Below are 18,549 nucleotides of genomic sequence, written 5' to 3'. Positions count from 1 at the left end.
CGGGCGTGTCTCCAGCCTCGGCCTTTAAGCTACGGGGGGCATTTTGTAATTGAAAATAAAAAAAAAAAAAACTAACAAATCAGTTCCCGTTTAGCACGCTTCTTAGCTCGTGCAGAACCCGTCTCCCCCCCTCCCTCCCTCCTCCTCTTTTTTTTTTTCCGCAAACAACCTCGTGACAATAGCCGCATCCATGCGCGCGCGCATAAAGTAATTAAGGTCCTCCGCGGTTTTCTTACATGGGCATTTTCTGATTTAAAAAAAATCGAAAGAATCCGCACGCTCAACGTCTCACCACGGCCTGTGTCCTTGCTTACCCAGTGATCTTTTATGATCGCTCATAATTCAAGAGTGTAAATTGCTAGGCTAGCTGGTTTATGCTTACAAAGATGTAACCAGTGAAGAAAGAATAAAATGTAGGCTCATCATTTGCGCTCTCTCAATCGGGGCCAAGTTCCAGACTATTGCAGATCGAAGATCATATCAACCTCTGCTCATGGTCTGCTGCCAGTTACCCAATGCTGCCCTGGGTAGATATAGACCCAGTCTGATATTATATATGTTGCTGTCATTTGTTCGACTTTGATGTACAAGACAAGAACCACTTGTCACCTCAGCTAAAGCATTCCTGCCTATGAATGGCTTGTTGCGTAGTCACCTAGCTCCACCGATGTGAGTGCTGGACAACCAAATTCAATTCCTCATTTCGAGGAGTTTGACCTGCCTTCACCACAATTGCAAAGTAGTAGCTGTGGCTAGAAACAAATCTGTACTCACGATCAGTGCCTTAGCTCTGATCAGCTAGGTACTGCGGAGGTGGAAGCATTTATCAAAACTCATTTTATTCGCAGGAAAATGGTGCCACCTGATTCAGCAACCGTTTTTTTGAGGGGGGTCATCACTGCAACATGGATCCTGCTTGTTTGTTTGTTTTTTTCATGAGCACAGTTTTGTTTGGAACGGGGGAAGAGCAGCACACGCAGTAAATCATGTGAGCTGGAATCATGGAGTTCATATGTTGACCTTGAAATAAAAGTTTCATTTGCCCTCATGCACCCTTCTTTTTATTTATTTTTTTCTAGTCATTGTTGTTGTCATGGTTGGTGCTTCTCTCGGTGCCCGTCATGTACTCAGCCACTGTCGAACAGCAGCGTATTAATCAAAACTTAGAGTATACCACCCGACCGTGCACAATAGGCTTCAACTTTTTGCAGTACTTGGAATGATGGTGCAGCATGGTTGCTGCTGGTAGCATGTTGATTTTTTCTTGGTAGTTTTTGTGGTTTTGTGCACACAAAGTTATTTCAAGGTGGTGAGTTAGAAATCACAAACAAGTGTTCTGTGTTTGTCTCAGCCATGGTAAAGGAAAAGGCTTTACGTTCGTGGAAATTTTGCAATTAGGGTCATGCGCAGTGTGCTTATTGGACAGGGACCTCTCAAGAGGGGCCATGGGGCAATGTGAGACCACTTGGCAAGTTGAGTTACTCAGGAACAGATGCCTCTAGTAAAATACTATTAAACACACAGCGTGTTTTGCAATTATATCAATATTGTAGAATGCTTCTCTCAGCTGAACTGGAGAACTTTACGTTTGAGCTCAAATTTTGTACAGAAGCGGCATTTGCTTGGCAGTATTGTTTCATACCACATTTGTTTGGGGCAATTGCTTGATTCAGTCTGAATTTGAATATTCGATCACATTGTTTGCGGGGATGGCAAAGCGAAAAAAGTATCACCCGGCCTCCCTCCCTTTGTGAAATTTCTATAGCAGAGACAAACAAAATAAGATGGCCTCACCAGTGCCATCACTGAGACAGTGGATTGCTCCGCAGTGATCGAGTCAGGCAAGTACCCCAAACAAATGTTCTAGAGGACAGTATTGTCAACCAAATGCCATTTTTGTGTGAAATTTGATCTCAAACAATGCACCAGTTTAACAAGGAGGTGTATTCTACGGGGTGCATATAATTGTGGAACACGCTGTACTTCAAAACATTTATCCAGACTTTATTGGATATTGACTGTTAATGAAATGAAATCCTCCAGGTTGGATTAGGTCCTGGATGAACGAATAGCTAATTACCGTTCACCTAGCTAGCTGACTTCAGCCCTATAAGGCTAGAATGAGAAGGTATACAGCCGTAACAGGTATACTTTGTAGCCCCATCGCTGCATGCAGCCAAATGGATACCAGTCAGTTATTCTCATGAATGCTTTAATAAAGCAGTTTGTGCTTCACTTTTTTTCTAATGGCTTGGATTTTTTTAGACAAGTCGGCATCATCCGGCGAACGCCTCCTTCACAAAATCCGGATACTTCTGTGCAAAGCACCGGTGCACTGGGAGCGAGCCATGCCAAGGAGAGAGAAGCAACGTGTTAGAACATGAACTGAGCATCCAGACAGCTCGGCGCCGTGGCCCTGGCGGTGGACCCCTTCTCGCTCAGCAGCATATTTGAAGCAAGAGCGCAGCAAGCTCTCCCATTCCTGCGAAAGTGCTGCGAAATTCAACTGGCAACTGTGCATTGTACCCCCCTTTCTTCCTTGAATATGCATGAGAACAGGATATGTCAAGCGTAAGCTAGAAGACATTTACAGAAAAAAATGATACAAGAATGGATGAATAAGTACACAATGTGTACTTGCAGGTAACTTTAGAATATTGTTAACCCAATCAATCCAGCTAGTAACAGGCACATGACTTTTGCAGATTAATTTTCCCGCAGAGCAATGAAAGCATACTTTGCCAAATGCAGAAAGAGTGCTAAAACTGTGCTACCAAATCAAATTAATTATTCCAATGGCCTGTCACAGTGTGCTGAATACCATTTTAGCCAAATTATGAAGTAACAACGTAAAATAAGGCAAAATGACAGTCTCAGAAAGGGAATTTGTCACAAGCACAACTTGTAAATAGTCTTTTTTTTTTACCTGGCAACAGCTGATCTTAGTTCATTACATCGTTGAATAAACAATTATAACAATTTATTGCATGCAGGATCAAGGGACTGTGCAAATTCATGCAATACAAGCCGCTTTTTTCTGCAAGTGACATTGCTTTCGCCACCACAGTTAAAGATTCTGCTAGCTTATTATGCTTCTAGGCCAAATACCGAAAAGGCTTGGCTTACTTGGTTAATTTACACTGCAACTAGGGGAGGGCACTGAGAACTGACTGTGGTCACTAATGTTTTTCTTTTATTTCTATTCGGAATATAGAGCACAAAGTTGCCAAATTGCGTAGGATGATGCCACACTAGTATGAACATGAAAACCGTTCACCAGGCCAGTTCCATGGCTACATCAGTAGCACGGAACTTGAGCTGCAAATGATAAGTTTTTGCACAGTTGACTTTTTACACAATTCCCTTTGGATAAAAAGCCCACGTATGCTAAGGCGCAGCCTATGCCTGCAGTCTTGCTGACTCAAAGGAAAGGCCGAACCCATTATCAATAACTATGACTGTCTCGCACCAGCAAATTCCTGTACAGACATATTTAGCGGCGTTTGTTGATACAATCACAGTGCTGTGCAGTGAACTCCTTGAGAGTGAGCAGTGAAGGTCATCATGGAAGCACAGACAAATACCAAGTAACAGCAACTTGTCCCAACAAACTGCAAAACCAATGAGGGATGAGCTACCTAAGACTGACCTATGGGCAGTGTAACCATGGCATTTGCAAAGTCATATCATCAAGGGCGACCTACCTAGTTTCCACCAAAAAAACAGGTTCCACTAGTCCACATTTGTCCATCTAGGCAAAACTCATTCCCGCTGCTGTCAGCACGCGCAGAACAGCCTCTAGGACATGTCGCGATGAAATAAAACACAAAATATTTTTGACGCTGTGTTTACCACACCACTGAAAGTCTACTTCTTTTTCCTCATGTTCTACCTTTTCTTGCATACCGGTGAGAGGGTGCAGCTTTGCAGTATTTTTTAGCGTTGACTTCAATGAACCGCCAAAAAATATGCTACTTGCATTGCCCAAAAGTATGAATCCTCATAAGGTGCAGAGTTTCTAGCAGATGACCTAGAAAACAGTAATTTTAATGTAACTAATTCCAATTTATTTCAACAATCTCCGGTACTATCCCATCTTGGTAGAAAACCAAATTTGTGGAATTCTGCGCGACAGCAGTTTTCTGCTGTCCACCACACCACACCACGAACAGCCCACCAATGCACAGTGGTCGGTGCAGCCAAACAGGATCAAGTGTGGGAGCCAACATGCTTGCCAGAGAGAGCAGTGTTTACTCCTTGAAAGCAGCTGGCTGCTGAGGCACCCTACCTGTTGTTTCATTTATGCAGCTTCGAGTCATATTTATGTACCAACCATCTCTTAACAGCACTCTTTCACTATAACTTACAGCTGCCTTCCACCATCACATTTAGTTTGTAGTTTTACTATTGTTCACCGTTGTTGCCAATTAAGCACCACACCTCAGTGACATCTTTTTAGTAGCCTGACAAATGTGTTTAGATTTGTAAATGACATTGTTTTCGTTGACTATGGCACGAAATGTTTTTCTGCTTAAGCAAGATAGGTATGTTTTTATGTTTCCCAAGTGCCTCAAACAGGTAGTACTGACACGCGAAGTACCGTAAAATAATTTAGTGAGGTTTCTAGACAACGCTACATTTTTTAAGGGGACTCGTAAACTGAGCCCTTCAGCCCAGGGGCAACAGAGGCAATCCTTGCTGCCTTTCCACTCTGTGCACTGCGAGCAGGCTAGAGAGGAATTGTGAAATTGTACTTTATTATCAGCTCTCTCAATGATGCAGTGCCTCTCTAAAGCAGGATACCAGCCTTCACTCTCAGTGTCAGTTGTTGAACACCTGGTAAAAAGGGTGGAAAGACCAGCCAGTAAACTGAGAAAAGTGGTCAGAGAAAAAAAGAGAGAGAGAAAGTAGCAGTTATCGTGCATCTTCAGGGGCTCTTTCACAGCCTCAAGAAAGTTGGCAGCAGCAGGGGTAGAGTGAAGATCCTTTTTCTGCACCTGATAAGCTTTCCAGAATCTGCAGGAGAGTAGACACTGAGACGGCAGCCATCGCATGCTCAAAGTGACAGTGCTTCATAGCATTGCACACAAGGGGTCATTTATTCCATAACGCTGGCCTCAAGTAAATAGTATCTCACCAAGGCAGGGAGGTACCTTAATAATGGGCAGCATATTTTTGAACGCATTTGGGAATGGTGCAACTCAAGCCTTGAAGTTAAAAACACCACAGTGTATACAAAAGGACAACACGACTGGACGGGGGAATGAATGAACCTGTCAGAAATGAAAAAAATTAGGGGACACTTGAGTATCCTTAACGGTGTTGCTTTAAGAGGTTACAGTGATGTATACTTCCCTAGTGTTCCTTGTAGAGTTTAGAGTTTTGTAGTAGGTATTACTGTTGCCGCTTGTCTTCACCAGCAACCACACCTTTTCCTGAGGGTCCCCATATTTTTCACCGATGTATGAATTGCATTATAAAATGTGCATATGTCCCGCCCCATTTTACTGCACAAAAGGGCACGGGGTATATGCATACTTTTATAAGCAACGCATACATCTTGCAAAAATATCTTTGCAGGCTAGCTGGTGCATGAGTGCCGCACCTTTAGTGCTGAAACGTGAGGCACAATGTAAATAAAGTAGATGAAATGAGATATCAACTCAGATTTTATTTAAAGGTCACTGTTTATACCACACAGCAACTGTTCTACTTCTCCAGCACTACAGCTTCTGCCGAGGTTCCGTGTTTCTCATCAAACAGCAGTGAATGAAACTTGCGAAGCAGCTTTCTTGGCCTTGCACTTTTCTGCACTATGGTCTCCCCTATTAGTTTGTGTGAATTCTGAGTGCAGACTTGTTGGTTCTTCATCCTGAATGTGGCAGCGCAAACGGATGCTGTAGAAGGGATGGACAACACATATGCACACTTCAGCACTGAATGATGGATCGAATCTGTAATTGACCTAGGTAATATTTGCGATATCTTAAGTTGACATGCGGCCACTTGGATAACTTTTGGGGCACTGCCTTTTGAGCAGTGGCTGTCCCAAGACTATATTTTTGTTCGAGAGGGGGAGGAGTTTCTACCAAAAAGAATAACAATTTCTTTGTTTACTTTTCATTTACATACCGCTTTTTGTGTGCTTTTGTTGTTGAGTAATAGCTAGCAAACAACACAGGTGTTTTATCATAAGTCATGCTTTGATTATTAACGGTTTGGTTACGTTAGCAGTATTCATGTATAATCATTTTCTATTTATCTTAAAATATTTTACTTTAATGAGAGTGCCAGTCGTGAAGTGCAAAAGTAAGTACAAGTAAAACACCGATGACATAGGTATCGTTTCTTCTTGCTTTTAATAATGCAACACTGTTGCTCATTTTTCAAAGGAAAATAAGTCCTCCATTGTTTTCTTTTATCAAAGTAGTTAATGACACGAGATGTGTCAACACGAACATCCTTGTAGGCGTTGAGTGAATGGATGATTATTAGCCAATATGTAGTGCAATAAACACTACTGACCCTTTCGTTGTTTTTTACTAATTTCTTTCTTTGTGTTTGTGTGTGTGCTGTGGACCAGTACTTTGTGATTAGTTTTTTAACATTGTTTCCTTCAAGACAATACTGTTTTGAGCCGCCGAGTGTACATATAAGTTAGCACTGTGCGTCTATCTTGGCCCTCTTGGGTCACCTACACACAGGGGACAACTGGGAAAAGGTCTTCCCTATGGTCCATCGTGCTCTGTGGCCATCCAGAAAATATGACATAACACTAGGCAGGTAATTGACAAAGTTGAATAGGCCACGTCAGACCACCGTATTACAGCCAACATCCAATGTTGACCTCAGGATGGCTAAAATAGGCTTTGGAGCAGCTCCTGGAGCAGTAAAATGTGTGTTTTGGAGCAGTAATAGAGCAGGAAATGTATGCTCTGTAGCAGCTACGAAGCACAAATATAAACAGTTAGTAGCAGTGATAACAGCATTTTGCAGCAACATGAGAACATGCCTGTGGTCAAATCTTCATCAAAACTGTGACAGCATGCACTACTGTCTTTGCAATCCAACCCAGTAAAAGTGGTGCCTGCTTACGAATGGCCCTCTCACGTTTTGAGGATAATTCACTGCACTGACTGTAAACAGCGCATGTCCAGCGTGCAACTTAAGCGCATGAGGAGCAGCGCATGGATACAAGCAATGGGAATATGCGAAGGAGTGAGAACACGTGATGCCATGCGCAAAAAAAAAAAAAAGACTACCATAAATTACCGAACAAGCGCACCACACCCTCTCGCAAGTCAATATTACTGCCAAAATGTAGGGGGGATGAGGGGGGCTATCCCAAGCCTGCACCGAACTTCAAAATGATGACGACACAATTTTCCCGTCAGCAATAACGAGAACTGAAGAGCAGTGAACATGGATTCAAATTTCACTTATCTCCTAATCAGTAGGGCTTAGCGGTGTCTGCCAAGTATTCTTGCTACGGCGCCACCAACGCATTCTTAAGGTGCATCCTCTGCCTGAGAATATGCACCCAAGCACCATGTCGCTTGCCGCAGGGCACGTGCAGAAGCTCTTCACAAACACTATGGCTTCCAGCCAGAGACCATTTGCGTAGACGCTGCCTCATACCCCTCCCACCCTGCGTTTGCCCTCAGCGCTGTCTCCAACTCTTTGCAACTGGTCGCGGCCGGTACAACTTTTGCCTCCACTTCCCTGGAGGCGGAGGAGGCGGCGATTGCCTTGCCATATCTACTACTCAAGCCACCACCATCTTTAGCAACTCTAAATCCGCCGTACGGAACTTCGCCTGCAGTCGGATCTCTGGCCCGGCCTTCCGGTTCCTCGCCTCCCTCCCCCCACCCGAACACCCTATTCAATTAATATGGGTCACCCAGGCAACGAAGCCTTTTGCTCGAGGATACGTCAGCTGAGCAGGGAATGCCACCGCCTGGGGAGATGCTCGCGAGCGCATCGTATCCTATCACGAAATCTCTCCATTACCATGATCAACGAACCCTCTACCTCCCCCTCATAAATCTCTGACTAAGCTACCGTAAGTTCCCATCCCTTGCTTTCTTAGCTTTGATCCACCCAGGACTGTTCTCGCCACAGTGCAGCCTGTGTGAGGCACCTATAGCTGATTTTGAACACATTAAGATCAAATGCTCGGAATTCCACCCTCCCGCCACTTGGCAACTCTCTGACCTCAAGCGATGGGAGGCTGCGGTGTCCAGCTCTGACCCGGCCATTCAAAAGCGGCTGATGGACTGGGCTTTGGGATTTGCTGGGAAGCACCACCTTCCGTTCACAGCCAAGAGCCGACCCGTCATTAGGATGTAATCACTTAAGGCTCCCAACATTGCTTAATGTTTTTCACCACCACCACCGTTTTCTCTCGGCACAATGTAGCTATGTTAGCGGTCGTCTCATACTTTGTCGATATTAGTAATAGGTGATGTCCAAGTTTTGGCGGACTTTGCGTCACGGCTAGGATTTATCACGTGAATTTTGACTTCCGTGTCGTTCTTGTGGTTCGGTGTCTGCTGGCATTGCTTGCAGGTGTGCAGTTTCGGCCTTTATTCTCTTGATATTTGCACTCAATGTGCTGGGAATATGGTGTTGTGCTCGGCTTCCAACTACGGCAACTCAACTAAAACGCGATGCAAGATGTTCCGAGTGCCGTCAAATGTTGTGAACAGCAAAAACAGTTGGTCGTTGCGATCCACTGGCTGACCATGGACAGCGAGCTGCACATGGAACACGAGGCTTTATTTCGAGTATTTTGTCAATGGCAAGTGTTGGATAGCGCTCTGAAAGTGAGAAAATTTTGTGAAGTAGATTGTTTGCTCTCATTCAAAAGCACTAAGTTCTCTCTCGAGCAACTTTGGCTATACGCTACAGCTGTTTTCGCGTACGACTCCAAAAGGTTCGCAAATTGTGTTGTTTGGCCTCCTTCAGTACAGCATGATATGATATTATAAGTACTGATCAATTTTATCCCCTACCATTTCTGCTAAATGAAAGTTTCTAGAACCACAGCGAGTGCTTGCCAATCAGCTGTCGATGGTTGGTCTCGTTGCCCGACTAGGCCAGCGTACGTTTCACCGTTAGCAGTTGTAAGACATACATTGTGGTGTAAGCAATTATTTGCTGATTTCACTCCATATAACAAAACCTATGCTTTCACCAGTGAAGCAATCAGCGTGAGCACGCAGAAATTGCGGAGAAATACAAGCAAGATTGATAAAGTTTCCCGCTTGTGCTGTGGTGTTTATTCTTGTCTTGTGTAGAAACAGAGACAGTTAAAGACTGTTGCAAGGATAAAAATTAATGGCAATTTTCTATACTCTGGGTCAGAGTCATGAAATCTTCATTTAAGGACAGCACTAACATATTGTCCAGCTATTTTTCCTCTTTCATAAAATAGAAAAGCTGACAGCTGAGATGCGTGGCATAAAACCAAATTTTGCTGTTCAGCAAAGCAGTTTTATAATGGCCTAGGTGCTGCATGCCTAGGTGCTGCATGCGAAAATTAAATGAATGCATCTACATAAGCTACTTGTGATGCATATGCAAGATACCTGCATACGTGAAGTTTATGTGTTAAATTTTCATTTGCTGTGTGGCCTTCAGATGGAAAACAGGGTGCTAGGGGTCATTGGCTATCTCAAGAAGTGCAAAATTCTGCAAGGTAGGCAGGGGCTGGTCTAGCTAGTAGCTTTTATGCCTAAGGATAAGAAGTATGAATTTCGCTGAGGCAAGATATCTGTGCTCTGTACTACGCATTTTCTTAGAGCTTGCTGTTACTTGCCCACAGGTCTATTGAAACTCATTTCTACTAGGCATTTTGTCACAATTTACTATACCTAACTCCCAGCCTTGCTTGGAGGTCATTAATCACATGCCGTAAAAAATTTGCTGCAAAAGTTCTGCTGGATTACAGTATGAGAACGGTTTCCCATTTCAAAGAACCTTTACTTTTTCATGGATGTATAACAAAGACTAGTCACTTTTACCTTTGCCTATTTTCTTGTGCCTGACTGTTTCTCTTGGTGCCAGTAGCAAAGCTGTGCTAAGCGTTGATACGTCTTTCAGTTGATGTTTTTATTATGAAGAACCACAAGACAAGTTGACTTTATGCCTGGCTTTTCGTATTTGACTCCTTTACTGAACACATTGCATATAGTGCTGAAGTTATACATTCCAGCATTTCAGTATGTATGCATTAACAGTTTATATGCGCCTACTGGAAACATCTGAATGTACAATGAAACCTCGTTATAACGAACAGTTAAAAAATCGGAAAATAGTTCGCTGTATCCATAATTCGTAATATAAAATTTTGTAGAAAATACATGCAAGAGCAGCAAAATTCAATCAGAGAAGGCACAGCGACTCGGAGGGTGCTTACTTGGGTCACATTCATTTATTTACATGCAAAGAACTTCGTTATCGCGGCCTGCTTTTTTGTGTTGATGGCATTCCGTATCAGGCCTTGTTCCACAGTTTGCAAACACCAACAAGGGCAAACCCACTGCCCTCAATAGCACTGCAGTGGCGGTGCAGTATATCTACTGTAGCAAGCGCTTCTTGTGAAGTCGGAATGTTCTCATCGTCTGCAGGGTTAACCTGAGCTTCGTCTGCGGGATGTTCAGAAACTTTCGCAGCGATTTCGGCGTACGTCAGTACAGCCGTGGTCGCTGCGATGTCATCGCCGCCTACAAAGTCTTCTACAGACATTGTTGGAGGCATGTCACCAACAAAACGCGAAAAATCGTTTCAGGCCTCGTTGAGCTCGCGGTGCTCTGTTTCTGCTTCGTGGGGATTGTTCCCATTGTCACTTGATGCACGGGCCTCTGCTGGACCAAAACCGGAGTGCCGAAAGCAGTTGGCAATAGTTCCGCCTTTCACGCTGTCCCATGCCGCTTTAATGCTCCCAGCAAGTCAATCTTCACTTAAAGTCCCTGATTTTATCTCGAGCTTATTCTTTAACATCAGTGCTGCACTTTTTTTCACGTTCACTGCCATCACTGCACTACGCACACCCGTGCACCACACTCGACACGACAGTCGACACAGCCTCCACCGAATGCTATGACAGCCACGCCGTGACGCCGCTGCTAACACTAAAACTCAAAAGACGCAAAAAGGCAAAAGCAACATTCGATTGCGCCGATGCCGCCGCTGCTAAAGTGGCGCTGTCAGCGATTGTGATGCGAACTATTTTTTTGGCTGTCCACTCTCAATGCCGACGTGGCATCTGTGGCACTGTCAGCGCCTGCGAGGTAGTCCTGAACGTTTGCTGCGCTGCACAACACACATGTAGTGCAACGAAGCCTGCCTCCTGCTATTAAAGTGAGGTAGTGCTTGGCGTCGCAAAGTTCGTTGTATCCGTTTTAAGCCGAACCGCGTTCGCTATGGGAAGTTAAAAATACACGTGATTGACAAAAATATTTCGGAAGAGTTCGAAATATTCAATAATTTGTTATATGCGTGTTCGTTATATCGAGGTTTAGCTGTATACACAATCTAGTTTTTCTGTCCAACCAGACCCCAAGCACAAAGTACACAACAGCAGAATAGTTACAGGCTCTTCCCAGCTTTGATTAGAAGAAATAATGGTTTCGCATTCTGAGGTTTCTGGAGGTTTCAAGAGATGCCATTAAAACAAAGTTTTTGTTTTAGTACTTTCATGTTGTGCCTCCTTATTTCGGATGCTTTAAACCTATGGATTAGCTTTGATAGCTCAGTTCTATCCTGTCTGTTAGGTTGTAGGCTTTCATACTTTGGTATTTCTATAATTATTCGTCTGCTTCGATGATTTAACGGCATCCTCTCTAACTCTCCTACTGCCTACTTCCACCATGCACGCAATAATTATAGCTCTTATTGCTCTGAAATTAACATTCGTTGCTTATACTGTAAAGTTGTCTTACTCTGTTAAAGCTTAATTATGATGCCTGCCACACACTCATTAACGCTGTACAACTCATCTGTGTTACCTGCTGTATGCTTACTGACAGAGCCCTACCCTAGCTCCCATTTCTCTACATCTATTGTGCTATTGAGGTATGTATGCATTCTCCATGTAGTAGTTTGTTATTGAGGCTTGCCTTGACAATACAATACATACCTCCCCTTTAGTATAGTATGGCCTCCTAGACTCACTAAGAGTTATGATATCCCATCTCATGCACTCTAGTTCCTTGAACAGCTCTGTAAAACTAGCCTCACTAGCTAGGATTGCAGCGTGAAACGTTGCCAGGGTCAGTTTCCGATAGTGGCTTGTCCAGAGTCACAAAATCATAGCCCCCTCTGCTGCATCACAGCTCTGACCGCCGCTGTGGTCAGTTGCTTCGCAGCCGCTGGGGACTGAGGGCCAGTGGTTTGTTGGAGTATTCATTGAAGGTTGCGGTAAATTGCTACACGAGGGTGGCCAAATCCTGTTCTGGTAAAGCAGTGCACATCTAAAGGTGTTCACCGGCAACAGGTCACCCCCCCAAACCTGTTTATGCAATTCTATCGACACACCAATTTTCTTTTTTAATCCGGTGAACTTCACGGCAGCAGTATTTGAACCAGGGTCCTCTTGCACGCGAGGTGGGTGTTCTAACTCTACACCAGAGCTGCCTCCTAACCCATTGGCACCATTTTCAAAAACCACCAGGGTTATCCTGACGGTACCTCTAAAATTGTGTGTGCATTGATTTACGTATCTTCAATGAGGTTTTCCACATGAGTCCACTAATCCTGGCACTGAAAAGCCCTGGAAGTACTGTGATTTTCATATTCTAGCCGACTCCTTATCAGAGCTGATCTATGTGATCTAGCGGGGCAAAATGTCGCAGGTGCAATCAGGCCAACTTTTTTTTTTCTTCTCCACCTCTGAGAAACGCTCCTAAATACATTAAACCCTGTATAATCTGTGAACATAAATAGTATGCACGATTTTCAACTTTTTAGACATGTATAATGTTGAAGCTGAGAATGTCACAGAATCCCATCTGGACGAGCAGGGGGGGGGAGTACACTTGTATGAAAAAAAAAAAAAAGTAAATAAATAAAAGCAGTCGTCGACCAGTGAAAAAACAGATTTCTGTTGATGTTTTGGCGCATGGGGGCCGAAACATCAACAGAAATCTGTGTTTCCACTTGTCGCTGACAGTATGTATCAGTTGAAGTCACATAAACTTGGTCCTTAATGAACTTGGTCCTTAATAGAGGGAACAAACCGGAGAGAACAAATGGCTCAGTCCATACCAACAGCACTTCCAGTCTCCTTGAGGCACAGTCCAAAGTGGTGGAAACTCAGTAAGTTTGATAGCTGGTGTTGCACTCGTCGCAGAGCAGCAACATTCTCTCATCCTGAGGCTGGTCCCAGACTGTGCAATCCAGGTGGTGCCATACGCACAGCTGAAACGAGAAAACGGTAATTGCAAATCACCTCGAAATAGTGCACTACTATGCGTTTAACTGTCCTGCTGACACCTTCTATCGGACAGGGCCTGAAAAAAAGTAGTGGTGTGCAAACAGGAGAAGAGCGACGCATTTTGTTTAGTGCACGAGATTTTTGCCTGCAAATAGGAGCAGTGTCATCAAGAAAGTATGCTCTTGTACTACAAATATCCGTATTATTGAGTCTGGCCCTGTTGTCTCTGTAATAGGCTTGTGGGGTTTAACGTCCCAAAGCAATTGAGGCAATGAGAGACGCTGTTTCTGTAATAAAAACAACGCTGAACTTTTGTTCCATGAAGTGGATTTCACTGTAGAAGGGCATTGCGCCCAGCTGCACAAACATCTAGTAACAGTTAGGAGAAAAAAATGTGCGTTCACCTTTGCATTGCATTGCAATGGTCGGGCACAAATGAAGTTGGAGCGAATATTCCAAGTCTTAAGCCCTTACAAAGCACAATAGTGCATCTAGATCTCTTCAGAACTGCACTGTAAACGGCGCAGAAATTTGCCACTAAACTTTGGTTTTCCAATTGACCGATAAGTCAATACAGTAAAACCTCGTTAAAATGTACCCGCTTTAGGAGTAGTTTCGTCTTAAAAGTAGTAAAGTCAAGTCCTTGACCTGGCGCCCATTGAACATAATCATTTTGCATCTGTATAAACCATACCAGCTTATTTTTATTTATTTTATTTATTAATACTTCAAAGGCCCACAAGAGGCATTACATGAGGGGTGGGCTTACATCAAGTTATTATATTTTCAATGAATGATTTGAAGCGCACATTGTCGAGATGAGTCACAGCTTCGGCAGGCAAACAGTTCAAATCTTTTGCTGTTAGAACAAAAATTGACTTGAGATGAGATGACGCAGATGCATGAGGGGGTTGGACGGCTTGTTGATGATTGATCCGGGCTGAGTGGTGATGCGCAAGGGTGGTAACCGCATTGCGCAGGGGCGAGTGATAGAATTTGTGGAAAAGACAGAGACTGGTGGTTTTATGGCGGGATTCTAGGTTTGCAAGGTTAGCTTTGTCTTTTAGTGATGAAACACTTGTGTGATATGAATAGTCTAAAAAGGCAAATCTTACCGCTCTGTTTTGGGCGGATTCGAGTGTTTTTGTAAGGTTAGATTGGTGTGGGTCCCAGATCGAGCAAGCATATTCTAGTTTGGGGCGGACTAAGGTTAAATAAGCAGACAGTTTTACGTGAGGTAGTGTTCGCCTAAGATAACCTAGAACACGGTTAGCTTCGTTAGTGATGTTATTTATATGAGATGTCCAGGTAAGATCTTGAGTAAATGAAATGCCCAGGTATTTATATGTAGTTGCATGGAATATTTGGTCCCTACATAAAGTAAAGTTTTCGGTGTGATATGATGCACGACGATGAAATGAGACTAGAGTGGTTTTGTTTATGTTTAGCTTCATTAACCAATTAGTGCACCATGTTTCAACAAGTTTCAAATCACACTGAAGTTTATACGAGTCCATGCTGTTTGTGATTTTTCTGTAAATGATGCAGTCGTCGGCGAACAAACGAATCGTAGAAGACAGGTTATTAGGAAGATCATTAATGTTAATTAAAAATAGTAAGGGTCCTAAAACATTACCTTGCGGTACTCCAGAAGTGACTGGGGACAAGGAAGATGTGCGGTTATTGACCCATACAAACTGTTGGAGATTAGTCAAAAACTTTTGCAGCCATTCAAACACTAGTGGGTTTAAGTTTAGTCGTGAGAGCTTATGGAGTAGTCTTCGGTGGGCAACTTTGTCAAAAGCCTTTTCAAAATCTAAAAACAGCACATCCACTGGTGTGTTAGTGTCCAAGCTAGAGCTGATGTCGTTAGTGAATAATGCTAGTTGGGTAGAGCAGGATAGGTTCTTTAAAAACCTGTGCTGACTGGGATGGAAGAAGTTAACGGACATGGACTGCAGGAATTTCATTATGTGTGAGTGAATTACATGCTCTATTAGCATGGAGGGAACACTGGTTAAAGAAATAGGGCGGTAATTTTTAGGGGACGATGGTGAGCTTTTTTTATGCACTGGAATAATTTTTCCCACTTTCCAGTCATGAGGTATAGTATTGTGTTCAAGTGATTGCTGGAAAATGTGGGAAAGAATGATGGCGACAGTATCTTTAGTATTGCGAAGTACTTTAGCGTTGATGTTATCAACTCCGGCTGATGATGGCAGTTTCAGAGATTCGATTAGCAATTTTATTCCGTTAAGCTCGAATTTTATGTCTGGCATAGGTGGGTAATCAAAATGTGGATAGTGAGGCATGCAATCATCGGGTTCATTAGTAAAGTTGGCAGAAAAGACATGATTGAATGATTCGCTCACAAGATTTTGTGATATGGGTGAAACTAGGTCGTCACACAGTGATAATGAGTTGAGTGGCTTAGGACTTATCGCTTTCCAGAACTGTCTAGGGTTACTGTGAAGCATTGATGGTAAAGCGGTTGAGTAAAAAGATTTTTTAGCGTTAGCGGCATGATAAATAAATTTTTTTTCCGCATAATGGTACTGTTGCCATGCACAGGAACTGTTGGTGCGTTTTGCATAACGGAAGAGCCTTTTCTTTTTATTCAGCAGTCTTTTTAATGTTTGGTTAAACCATGGGGATAACGATCGCAAGATGACTGTTTTTGTAGGAATGTGCAGGTGGATAAGTTCCTCCATTTTGTGTTTGAACAATGACCAGTTCGTTTCAACAGTGCGATGCGAGAAATTAGCAAGGAAAGAATGACTGAATTCCTTTAGTTTGCTATTTATGGTATCGAAGTCGCCTTTATCATAGAGCGTTATGTTTTCGTTGCCTTTATCATAGAGAGTTACGTTTTCGTTACTTTTTGAGCATGCGGTGTCAGGGTATAATAAGTGCCGTGAATTAGAGTGGTTGCTGAGGCCTGATAGATGCGTGAGGGGTGAAATATCAGGATGTGAGGTAAGCACGAGGTCGAGGATGTTAGACGAGTGGTTATTTTGTCTGGTAGGAATGGTAACGAGTTGCGATAAACCAAATGTGAGACACGTGTTAAGGAAATCGCTCTCGACATTCTGCTTAATTAATGTCATCCCGAGATAGTTCCATGTTATTGAAGGAAAGTTAGAGTCACCGAGCATGAGTAAGGGTGTGTTTGGGTGTGATTCGGTTATGGAATGGAGCGTGTTGTGGAATTCCGTTACAAATGAAGTGTCCGCATCTGGGGGGCGGTAGCCACAGCCGATTATCAGGGGTGGGTTAGTGGCTTTGGAATGAACGAATATTAGCTCCAAACTTGAGCTAATATTTATTGGGCAGCAGAGCAGGCTTTCATGAGTGGCGATCAAAATGCCGCTGCCTCACCTGTCTGCACGATCATGTCGAAAAATGTGATAGTTGGGGAAAGTAGCAAATAGTTCGGCATTAGCTACTGAAGGATTCAACTACGTTTCAGTTAGGAAAACTATTTTAATATCTGTTGTGTAGATGAGGCTCTGTAAGAGATCCAGTTTTGTTAAAATGCTACGGATATTAGTGTAAAGGAAAGCGATGGATTTAATTTGAGACTTAGGCCTTGGTGTAGCGTCTAGCTATGGTGAATGTGGGATAGGGGTGTCATGTTCAGAGTCATCCCACGACTCACGAGCGCTATCTTTAATGTTGAAAAAAATAAGGTAGGACCAGTCTAGCCAGACTGGTCCTCAAAACTATCCAATCTGGCTGTTAGGACGGTGATTTGTTTCAGATGGTCGTTAACAAGCGTCCTCAGAGTACCAACTTCGGCTTTGATAGCGACTAAAGAGGCGCAGTTTTCTTTAATTTTAGCCATACGTTTGTTTATTTCAGTAAAGTTTGTCATAGTGAGCAGATTTTGTGTTTATAGCTTTCATCTCGCCAAAAGGGTGGTTTGACCGGTTCTGATTTCTTCTAAGGCAGTCAGTATTTCTGACGACGCTTTGGTGGACAAGGAGCGGGTGTTAGGTCCAGGGTTTTCTTCATGCAACCAGACACTGTTAGAAGACAGAAAAATATGGGTACAGTCATAGGCAATAGCTAAACAACAGCGTGGGCTCGGCAGCGCTAACAAGCCGCAGTAACCAGTCTTAGGAGCAAATAAGGAAAAATTGTTTGTTACCTGCACAAGAAGCACGGAAGGCATATGAGCAGGTGTCATTCTGTGCACGCTGCCGAGCCCATTGAAGGATGCGCCGAGTGTGTTCGTACTTATGCATGCTGATGGTGGTGGCAATCCAGTTGATGAAGGTAGTAGGGAGAACAGAGTCGACGTGAACCAGTTGTGCTGGGGGCGCTGGAAGCAGGTCATGGGGTGTTTTGACAGCTGCCTGTCTTTTCCACGGGCAGCAGGCAGGCATTGAAGTCGGGCTATCTGCAGTAGGCGATAGCGGCAGGTAGGAATTGGAGGCTTGGCGGGTCTCGCTGACATGCGCAATTAGCGCCAGTTAGGTGACCTGTACAAGAAGCACGGGAGGCATATGAGCAGGTGTCATTCTGTGCGCGCTGCCGAGCCCACTCACATATCAGATGTATCGGTTAGCACATACCATTTTCAAATTTTGTCGTTCAATTCATGGCGGTAGAACTGCGTACTGCCTCGCAAAAGACTGTCCGACCAGAGATGTGACAAACCACCATAAATGCGACCGATGCGATGGCAAGCTACATGGCCAATGACAAATGCAGCTGCAATGATGATGATAATACAACTATCACCATCTTTGGAGTTTCCTCTGCAGCAGCGACAACTACCCTTAGCCAACACGGCCGCCTGGATTGGCACACTTGGCAGGCGCGCCAATCCAGGCCGTGAACTAGCTCTGGCCCCCGAGCGGGCGCCGCCAGAGCTGATCACAGAGTCACATTCACTTTCCTCCCCCTCAGCGGGCTCTATTTTAGACCAGTCCGGGAGACCACCCCTTGCACCTCAGTAATGGCTATTTCCACTGATTGACTGGAGCTGGGTACCCGAACCAGAATAGAGCGACCTCAACCGCTATAGAGCAAATCACTCTTGGTCAACCAGCGAAACGGACAGAGCGTGCGACGAAGTAATCATGTCCCAGTTCCGCAGGTTGAAG

At 43.8% G+C, this 18,549-nt stretch overlaps 2 protein-coding genes and 1 long non-coding RNA gene across 9 annotated transcripts in view; 2 read left to right on the top strand and 1 right to left on the bottom strand.

Moving 5' to 3' along the window:
- LOC146171010 (uncharacterized) overlaps nucleotides 1-2,865 on the top strand; it is a 63,224-nt gene extending 60,359 nt beyond the window's left edge. Inside the window, exon 2 of one of the 2 annotated variants that reach the window (XM_084586646.1) lies at nucleotides 2,266-2,865. In XM_084586646.1, the coding sequence (XP_084442772.1) occupies nucleotides 2,266-2,454 (189 nt within the window). In that variant the 3' untranslated portion in view covers nucleotides 2,455-2,865. Of the gene's footprint in view, nucleotides 1-848; nucleotides 1,073-2,265 lie in introns of those variants that run through there. The other variant, XM_084586647.1, reaches the window with a different exon arrangement.
- Nucleotides 1-18,549, top strand: part of LOC146171003 (uncharacterized) — a 359,551-nt gene that overhangs the window by 117,792 nt on the left and 223,210 nt on the right. The window lies entirely within an intron of this gene.
- LOC146171009 (uncharacterized) overlaps nucleotides 5,674-18,549 on the bottom strand; it is a 36,692-nt gene continuing 23,816 nt past the window's right edge. For 2 of the 5 annotated variants that reach the window (XM_084586648.1, XM_084586649.1), the window contains exons 6-8: nucleotides 17,678-17,922; nucleotides 13,270-13,422; nucleotides 5,674-5,872 (exon numbers count right to left, since the gene is read on the bottom strand). In XM_084586648.1, coding sequence (XP_084442774.1) covers nucleotides 5,710-5,872; nucleotides 13,270-13,422; nucleotides 17,678-17,826 — 465 coding nt within the window. In that variant the 5' untranslated portion in view covers nucleotides 17,827-17,922 and the 3' untranslated portion in view covers nucleotides 5,674-5,709. Of the gene's footprint in view, nucleotides 5,898-13,269; nucleotides 13,423-17,588; nucleotides 17,923-18,549 lie in introns of all 5 variants that reach the window. The other 3 variants (XM_084586651.1, XM_084586652.1, XM_084586650.1) reach the window with 3 other exon arrangements.

The sequence above is a fragment of the Amblyomma maculatum genome, unplaced genomic scaffold (assembly GCF_055883805.1).
Source record: "Amblyomma maculatum isolate TAMU_Amacu unplaced genomic scaffold, ASM5588380v1 scaffold_24, whole genome shotgun sequence".
Lineage (NCBI taxonomy): Eukaryota > Metazoa > Arthropoda > Arachnida > Ixodida > Ixodidae > Amblyomma > Amblyomma maculatum.
Note: the sequence above shows the minus strand (reverse complement) of the source record. Positions and strands in the feature narration are given on the sequence as shown.